Here is a 10,011-nt window from a genome sequence, read left to right as displayed (position 1 = left end):
CACACACACACACACACACACCAGTCTACAACACTATGCTTAGACCATTTTTTAGACCATTTTTTTTTTGTTTGTCTGTGATCTCAGCCTTGCTCTCTGCTTCTGTTTGCCCCACAGCAAGCTTCAGTTTCACCAATAAATCAGCTTAAAGCTGCTCCAGTCTACCTGCTTTGGCTGCTTTTGGCTGCTTCATCACTGCCAAGTTATCTCAGCAGCACAGCTAGGATGCAGTGTAAAACGTAAATAATAACCAAATGTAAGATGTTAATAAAATGACATGAAACTTTGACACAGACATTGTTTTTGAATTCTGGTGTGTTACATCATCTCTTCCTTTAACAACACCCTGTAAGCATTTCAGAGCTGAAGAGAACAAATGAGGTAGTTCTTTATAATGCAGTGTTTTCCGTGGCTGACAGGTCCGGATGATAACAACGCACGACTGCTGCTTTTATAACACTTGCAGAATGTGGTTTTGAAACCACAGCATCTTCTTCTTCCTCTTCTATATTTTTTGCTGTCTCCATCTTAAATCTTTTTTTTTCATTCAAAATTGAAATAAATGTATTACAAAATAATTAATAAACAGTTGTATCACATATGAATTCAATACAAATTTCAAATATTTTAAAAAAGCATTAAAAATGCATTGTGCTTTATTATTTTCCACCATAATAACCCAAAACGACTGGTAAACACTGATGTGTTACGGTTAAATCACATGCGTCACATTATATGGCAGCCACTGTGTGCTAATTACTAAGAAAACATCTCCACCACAGTATACACTGACACAAAGAAGAATCAAATGTCACGGTGACAAGCAAGTCGAGCATCTGCAGCAGACACTTTGCCCCAGCTTTCCTGGTTATACGATTGAACGCGCACATGCTGCATCAGCACAATCAGGATAGTGTAAAACCCACACTGCTGGATGTGTAGCTGCTTAATAATGAGTAAATTGTTTTTCTTATTCAGAATCAGAGGAAAACTAATAACAGTGAGTATAAAATTATGATTATACACATTGAATTTTTTTTTTTAAAAAGATCATATTTATGTTGACATTTGCAAAACTGGCTGGGCCTCCTCTGGTGTTAGGCCAAAGCCACATCCTGCTACTGAACTTGAGTTCCAGGTGAGTGTTATCGAGGCTGGATCTGTGGGTTCACAGCTGATGCACAAATGAGAGAGCGTTAACTTGAAAACATGGAAAACACCGATCAGAGTGCTATTTTCAGCCACACAGTGCAAATCCAAACCTTTCACCCTTCAACACCTGCCTACACATCTTAAAAAAAAACACCGAGTGAATGTCACCGGTTTCCACTATTACCCTAATTACAGAAAACAGCTTCTGACAAAATGCTGAAGGAAAAAACAAAAAGCACGAGAAGTGAGTAACGAGTTACGTGTCTACAGTTCTTTTATTCCTCAGCGTCTGATCAACAGCTCAGACTCTGAAACCTGAAAGGGAAGTGGGAAGGAGGTTATGTTAAAGCAGACTGTCTGCAGATGGAGCTTCAAGTCGCATCCGTTTTTGTTTTTTTGTAAACACCCACTGGCAGTGTAACACTGCAGCAGATTATTATCTGTTACTGATGTTTTCAGTATTTTAGGACTTCAGGTTTAGAACACATGCTATTTCCTGTTACAGGTTATGACAGGTACAAAAACCGCCGCAGTTGCTCAATAACAAATTTTTTGTACTTGTGCAAATCTGCCTGAATTCATCCACACTGGTGAACAAGACGGAAGATTGTATTTTTTATTTTTTTATTTTTTTTGTAAAGGCCATATGAAACTGTGGTGGAGGGTGCTCTCGGGTCCTTGGCTCTAACTTGTTTTTCTTCAAGCAGTCTCAGTTTCCGTCTCAGGCTCACCTCAAAAAGCATGTTTTCCACACCTCGCTGGACTTCTTGAAAGCGGTCTGCCTGTAAACACACACACGCACGCACACAACAGCTTCCACGAGCATACATTGACATTTAACCCACAATCACTTAAACCCAAATTCACACTTGCAGGCTTTGGTTGCCCTTTCGTGCTTCAGAGGCAGACTAGTTTTGTGACCACAGTCATGCTACACAACTACATCCAACTTATAGCGCTTGCACAATAGTGCCAGATGAGATGCTTTTTTTTTGTTTTTCTTAGGTTATTGTTGACTCATACGGCACATCTCATCCCTGTGCTTAAGTAAAACTTGTCTTGACTTATTTTGTTTAAAGTGCCACTTCAGTTACAGTGTTTGAAAATCCACCGCTTGCTTAAGAGAACACATGCACTGGCTTGACTCAATGCTGGCAATAAATTATCATGCTGAAGTTTACAAATGGCTGTTTTTTTCTTTATTTGGTTTGAGGTTAACTTTAATTTTCTAGGATTTAATACTCTGAATACTGATTTAACCTCGAATAATAAATGAATAGTGGGAGAGGCATTAAAATAAGAAAAAAGTTGGAAAAAAAACACGTTTGATTTGATTTGGGATGTCAGCGACTGAAGACGGGTTTAAATTCAAGCCATGGGACAGTTGTAAAATAGTTATGAAATTATTCAAACCTGTATGGCAAGTTGAATGCTGTGAAGGGAATTTTAGAGATTTTAAAGATTTACCTAAGGATGATGTAGTTAACGTCTAGTAATTTCTTCAGGTACCCACGTTATCCTGCATTCTTATACCACTTCATTGCACACTGCAAGTCTGAGCATAAACTGAGCTCCGTTTTGCATTAGACCGTGATGCCTGCAGTGGTGTGAAAAAGTGTTTGCCCACTTCCCGATTTTCTTTTTTTGTATGTTTATCACACTTAAATATTTCAGTTTGTTAACACAAGTAAACACAAAATGCACTTTCTAAAGGAAGGTGTTTATTAATAAGGGGGGGAAAAATCCAAACTTACATGGCTTGGAAAGATGAGTTTAATTTCTCTAGCCACACCCAGGCCTGACTACTGCCACACCTGTTCTCAATCAAGAAATCACTTAACTAGGACCTGCCTTACAAAGTAGAGAAGACCAAAAGATCCTCAAAATCCAGGCGTCATGCCGCGATCTAAGGAAATTCAGGAACAAATGAGAAACAAAGCAACTGAGATCTCTCAGTCTGGAATAGGTTAGGACTCCAGTGAACCACAGTGAGAGCCATTATCCACAACTGGCAAAAACATGGAACAGTGAAGAAGCTTCCCCGGCAGACCAAAATGACCCCAAGAGTGCAGCAACGACTCATCCAAGATATCTCAACAGATCCCAAACCAACATTCAAAGAACTGCAGGACTCACTTGTCTCAGTTAAGGTCAGTTTTCATGAATCCACGAAAAGAGAGACGCTGGGGAAAAAATGGCCTGCATGACAGATTTCCAAGACTAAACCACTGCTGAGCAAAAGGAACATAAAGGCTCATCTCAGTTTTGTCAGAAAACATTTTTATAATTTCCAGAACTTTTTTGGAAAAATACTCTGACGACACAAAAGTTTTTGGAAGGTGTGTTTCCCATTACATCTGGCGTAAAAGTAAAACAGCATTTTCAAAAAGGAACATCATACTGACGGTAAAATACGGTGGTGGTAGTGTGATGAGCTGGGGCTGTTTTTCTGCCTCAGGACCTGGAAAACCATGAATTCTGCCATCTACCAAAACATCCTGGAGGAGAATGTCCAGCATCTGTTGATGACCTCGAATTAAAGCGCACTTAGCTTCTGCAGCAGGACAATGATCCAAAACACACGAAAAAGTCCCTGGATGGCTTACAAAACTAAATGAAGACTTTGGAGTGGCTTAGTGAAAGTCCTGGCCTGAATCCGACTGAGATGCTGTGGCAACACCACAGCATCTCAAGTGGAAACCCTCCACTGTGGCTGAGTGGGGCAAAATTCCTCCACAGAGCTGTAAAAGGCTCATTGCCAGTTATCGCAAATGCTTGATTAAAGCTGTTGCTGTTCAGGCTGGAACAACCAGTTATTAGGTTAGGAGAGGGCAATGACTTATTCACACTGAGCCATGTAGGTTTGCCCCCCCCCCTTCATAATAAACACTTTCATTTAGAAACTGCGTTGTGTTTACTCGCATTATCTTTTTCTAATATGTAAATGTGTTTGATGATCTGAAAAGTATGACAAATACTTCCCCAAAAAAAGTAAATCAAGAAGGGGGCAAACACTTCTTCACACCACTGCACAGTAAGATACTGTAATATGTGTAAACGGTAAATTACTGTAAATGCCAAAGGAGTGTGGGAAAGTACCTGCTCACTACTGTGATTCCATTCACCGTGGTAACCTGGCTGAGGGAAAAATGGCCAATGAGAGAGAAGATTTCTTTTAAAATACTAAAAGGTTGGTATAAAGTATTATTGTTATTCATTTACATGTATCTGAGACATTTGTAAGTGCCCTGTCCTCTGACTTGTTTTGTTGCCCTCTGCCTTGCAGTCTGTGACTATAAAGTAAGCAGGGAGAAAAAAAGTTTTCATGTGGTATTTTGATTAGATTTTTTTCCTCTCAGGGTTGTGGTAGAGAGGGTTTCACAACATCTGATTTTTTTTTAAATTACTGTAAATGAAAAATACAGTATGTTACTGAAAATACTTTTTACAGTAAGTTACTGACATCCAGCTGCCTGTAAGTTAGGAAATTACTTTAACATTTATAGCAACCCTTGGTAATTTTTTAGTTATTTAATTTTTTAAATTTTTAAATTAACAACCATTTAGAAAAATGACGTTGGTTGTATTATAAATCTTTTACAGTGGAAATGAACGCAAGCTTTAAGAGCTAAAGTGTTACTTCTTTGGGATATGATGGAAACATTTTAAAATTATAACAGTTTTTATCGTCCTAGCATTGCATTAGTTTGACTAGTTTTTTGACTAGTCCTGTTGTTAAAATCACGCTAATGTATGAAGACATGTAGACATTGCACACCAACATATCTGGTGCTGTATTAACACGTGGTAACACTGTTGTATTATGCTGTGAGTTTGTACTGCTGTAGTAATCTCAGTGCCACGTCTTACTAAAAATAAATAAATAAAAACTAACTAGATTCATATGGATGGCAGATAGTTTATTAAGATGAAAATACACAGTATTTTACAAGACATTCGTGTCTTCATTTACACTAACTGTTTTCTGGCTTATTTCCCTCTTCAGATACTGGAAAAATCAACACATGTACACAAACACATATAAATTCAATTCATTCAGTCCACCCCACCCCAAGTGAATGTCCCACCCACCCTGCCTCACACTGCAGCGACTGTACACCCCAAAGACATCACATATTGCATTAAATTATATATTTTTTTAAAAAGTTTAGTAAAAAAAAGCAAAGTTTTTGAAAAACTGACAACAACGATTAACATATTTACAGTTACAAACAATAAAAAAAAAAACTCTCCGCCTCCGTCTGGGTACATCCCAAAATACCACTGACAAGCCTCAATGTTGACAATCCTCTTATAAAGATTACAAATAATCTACAGAGCAAGTGTTCTTGTGTTGCACCATTTTACCTCACTGTTGCTCTTTAACAGACACCCACACAGGGCATGAAGCGTGAGAACAGACCGAGCTTACACCACAGTGGTGCCGAGAGTTCACGGAGTTTGGCGTCGACTCTTCAGCGCCTGATTGTGCCGCGCATATCCTCGTAAACATCGTTGACCGGGACTTGTCTTTTTTTCACTGTGCTGCGCAAGGGCTTGGTCTGGGAGGAAAAAGACAATGCAGACTTTTATTTGCAGGTCACGTTAAGCGATTTGATTATTATTCGCTGAATTTTGTGAAGCTTGTTGTTGCTGAGATTTCAGTCTCTCTTCATCTTTGTAACAATACAATTTCTAAAGAGGAATTTTATGATTATACGACTAATGATGTTTTAACATTTACACACACACACAGATGCTGTCACATCAAAGCACATACCTTGATGATGATCCATATGAGGAAGACCGCGAGGACGAAAATGAGCACAGCAGCACAGATGACCACAGAGATCAGGACCAGGTCACTCTGGGACTGCCCAGTGCACACAGGCCGTGGACTTGGTGCTGGTCCGCTTTCTAGAAATTATATTCATATGTTATTAAATTGTTTTTAGTGTAAAGTTGTAAATATTTCTGTTTCATTAGGATTTTTCCCTCCATCTGTATTTTTTCATTCTGACATCACAAATTTAAAAAAAAAAAAAATTCAGAGAAATCAAATTTAGAGCCACACAAAAGCAGAAACGCTCCATTTCTGTAACACCAGTCTGTTTAGAAATGAAACACTTTCTGCCTCTAATATAAATAACAATAAATAGAAACAGTCTGATATTGATTGATCACATGAGTGATTAGTTCTACATCTTCCTCTACAATACTTTGGTGGATTTTGTTGTAAAGCACATGTTGAACTCTTACATGGTTTTTGTATAACATAAATGTCCAGTGGAAAACTTTCAGCTCTATATAAGTTTTGCAGAAGCTCTAAATAAACTGTTCAGACTCACCTGTCACCACCAGCAGCACAGACCCATTGCCTCTTGAGGTTTTGAGCTCATAGTTGCTGCTCATTTTGTACACGCACCAGTACGGTCCTGTATCATCCAGGGTCAAGTTTTTGAGGAGAATATGCACATTGGGGACTCGCCCATGAAACTGAAGTCTGTCAGTAAATTTTTGGTTAATAGTAGATTTTTTTGAATCTGTCAAATAAAAAATGTCCTCCTCCTCATTGAGGCCTCTCTTCAAATACAGCATCTCCTGATTGGAAGCACTTCTGCACTGGATGGTGACTTGCTTTCCAACTTTTATCCGTATCACCTCATAACCATCTGCATAAAAAAAGACAATACTTACAATCATATCTCACAATACAGTTTGATCAGCATGAGTGAACTCTTCCTCCTTACATCATTTACTGTAACACACCTGTCTCAGCCTTACCTGCAGCAGTCCTAGCTGTGCCATAGAGACAAAGGATGAGAATGAAGAGGCAGACAGCAGACATGCTGACAGTCAGTGTCACTCCAGGTTGAGTTGAAGTCTAACTATTCAACAGGAAATGTGTGCATGTTTTTACCACACCGCCTGACACACTTCTTGAAAGCAACACGTGACGTAGTGGTATCAGTGAGTGACAATGAAAATATAAGCACCGTGCATTCATTATCACTGGCAGAGCATTAAAGCCACCTTTAATCTGAGGTCAAACCAATTTAGCATTTTAAACTTCTCTGGTTTTCAGGCAGGGTATTGTCACTGCTTCATATGTTTTAGGAGCTTGCAGTTGCTCAAAGGGGGGAAAGATGCAACAGGACAAAGACACCTGACAAACAAATACATTAATATGCTTTTCTGCAAAAATAAAGAGCTTTTATTTAATGATAAAATTCCTCAGCTCCTCGGGTCACTATAAATGTGTGTGATCTGAATGAAAACGAGACTGTTCTACATCAAACATTTCTTAAGTATTGTCTCTGGGTGATATAGACTATGTACGTTTATGCAGTGTGCACAAATCGTGTCAAAGTAGGCCAGGAGATTGTCAACAGAGGCTGGAGGGCCATTTTTAGAACACTTACATCGCCCCCTAGCAGCAGAAAAACAGATATTTGGTGTTAACCACAGACTACTGCAGACTGATGTTTATCGTGCGAAGTTTTCACAGCCCTTTGAGTACTTAGCAGGAACTAAGCTCACTGCATAATTCAGCAGCTCATCAAGCCACCTTTTAAAACACTAACTTGAATTAATTGTTTCCTGTATGACTTTATCAGTATTGCACATTGTTGATGGAGGGATTTTGGCCCACTGTTTTTTGCAGTGTAGCTTCAGTTCACTGAGGTTTGTAGACATTTGTTTATGTACGGCAGTCTGAATTTCCCACTAAGCATTTTGATAAGCTTGAGGTCTGAACTCTTACTGACTCATTCCAGTAGCACTGTTTTCTTTTTAAGTCATTCTGTTATACATTCTTCCTACTGCATGATATCATTTCAGACGAGCTTTAACAGTCAGACACATGGCCTCACATTTGACTCTAGAATACTTTAGTATACAGAAGAGTTCATGGTTGACTCAGAACAACCAAACCCAAGTCATCACCCCTTCAACAACATGCTTTGTTAAAGATGCAACTTTGCAAACCTGAGCCATGCTGTCACGTTCATTTTACATAGAAGAGACCCTGGCAACCATTTAACACAGGTCATGCTACTGTTAGTGCTTGCTTTCTTTGCAGTTTCTCTGAGCATTGCACAGTCTGACCTTGAGGTGAATTCATTGGGAAATCCACTCCAGGAAAAACAATTAATGTGTGCTTCAGATTTCACTAGTGCTTGCCTGGTGGAAGCATCCTCTTTCATCAGTCTGTCATAAACTCCCTGCCTGCTTGCAATCAGCCTTTACTTTACTACCATCTTGTGGCTGCAGTTGCTATAGTCACAGGAAGCAGGCTTGTCTTTGACCCTACTGAGATCCACAGGGCGTCCCGTCAACAAAGGCTTAAGCTTTTCAAGCTGAGATGCAAGCAGGTTTTTTTCTGCTTGCTTTGCACGTGCACATTGTGGATCAACCTCTGGTCCTTGATGGGAGACAAGTAGCTGCTGGCTCTGACTTCACAGCCTAAAGGGGAGTGTCACAGTTAGTGCAAAAGACTCAAAAGCTCTACAAGACTTTAATTAAGACTTCTGTATTCATAACAAGTAAGAATTTATTGCTAATATTACATAATAATATTATCAAAATAATACCAAAGCTGCTGTCCAAACAGTGGTTTTCAAGTCTTTTTCTTTTTGTCAGTTTAAGGCCGATTACCACAGGGTGGTATGACAGGGTAAGATTGACTGTTCTCACGGGTTGCTGGCACATGTTCACTGAGGTTACTTTCATGGGTGTATTCCCAGATGTATTTACTGGGAATGCTTTTCTTCTGCTACTCAGGCTCCAGGTACAGACAAAGTCTCTCCAAATCCACATGTGATTATGTCTTTGTGAGTGCAAAAGCAAGAACAAGTGATTAAAACGAGTCTGAAAGCTGAACTTTTACGAGCCATGGAGACAACCCTGTTAAAACCTCTGCAAAAGCTTCCACCCAGATAGAAATCCACAAATGTTTCTTTTGTTTAATAAGCAGGGAGATTTAAGAACTGCACACATTCATATCCACGGATGAATTCATGGGTATCATAAAGAATGAGTTAATGGTAAAAACGCCACTGCAAATTTTTTTGTCCCTCAAGTCTGCTTTGGTCAGGTTTCCCCTGCGTCTTTGTTTGAATTCCTGATAAACGATTTTAAACAAAAATAACAAGAATTTCATGTTTTATTAGAAAAGCAAGCAACTTTAAAAGACAGGGTGCCTGACTCTAAAAGAAAAAAGAAATACATCTCAACAATGAAACAGATTCGTGAACAACACAGGGTCAGATACATAATTAAATCAAATGTCCATCTGAACAGGAACATCTTTGGCTGTTTTGTGTTTTTTAAAGTTACCTCTAAATCATAAAAACCAAGCTAAGTTTTTCTTTTCTTTTCTTTTCTTTTTTGAGCCACTACCCCAAAAGGCCCAATCTCGATCTGTCCTAAAATGAGTCCTTGTGTTTCCTTACTGAACTTATGCATAAACTTTATGTCTTCAGTATGTATCTACAATGTAGAAAGTAGTAAAATAAAGAAAATACATTGAATGAGAAAGTGTATCTAAAGTTGGTTTGGTTTCTGGATTATTTAAGATCTCAGACGTTTTCAGCGCATCATGACAGGAGTGGTGCACACGGGGACTGACACAACCAAGTGGTTTCTTGAGTAATGATTTCAACATGTGGCAAACCCCTGACTTTCTCTGTCTATGTGTGGTTTGGATCACATAATTATTATCACTGGTTTTCGTTTCTACTAGACATGGACCAGCGAACTTGGTTTGCAAGCTGGATCCTACCATAGATAACAACACCAACACTTTCTCTCCAGGCTGGACACTTCTGTTACAGTTTTTTTTTTTTGTTTTCAATCATA

At 38.9% G+C, this 10,011-nt stretch overlaps 1 protein-coding gene across 2 annotated transcripts; it reads right to left on the bottom strand.

Moving 5' to 3' along the window:
• Positions 1-5,051: 5,051 nt before the first annotated feature.
• Positions 5,052-7,070, bottom strand: LOC120746585. 2 transcript variants are annotated; one of them, XM_040052025.1, is made up of 4 exons: positions 6,937-7,070; positions 6,501-6,824; positions 5,933-6,069; positions 5,052-5,714 (listed from the first exon to the last, which is right to left on the bottom strand). In XM_040052025.1, the coding sequence occupies exons 1-4, from the start codon at positions 6,998-7,000 to the stop codon at positions 5,628-5,630; spliced, it is 612 nt and encodes a 203-aa protein (XP_039907959.1). In that variant the 5' UTR covers positions 7,001-7,070; the 3' UTR covers positions 5,052-5,627. The 2 variants fall into 2 exon arrangements, with proteins under 2 accessions (XP_039907959.1, XP_039907956.1); XM_040052022.1 differs by having other exon boundaries at positions 6,922-7,054.
• Between the last annotated feature and the right edge of the window lie 2,941 nt (positions 7,071-10,011).

This window comes from Simochromis diagramma, unplaced genomic scaffold, assembly GCF_900408965.1.
Source record: "Simochromis diagramma unplaced genomic scaffold, fSimDia1.1 OVJJ01000321.1, whole genome shotgun sequence".
Taxonomy (NCBI): Eukaryota; Metazoa; Chordata; class Actinopteri; order Cichliformes; family Cichlidae; genus Simochromis; species Simochromis diagramma.
This window is presented reverse-complemented; position numbering and strand designations above follow the sequence as displayed.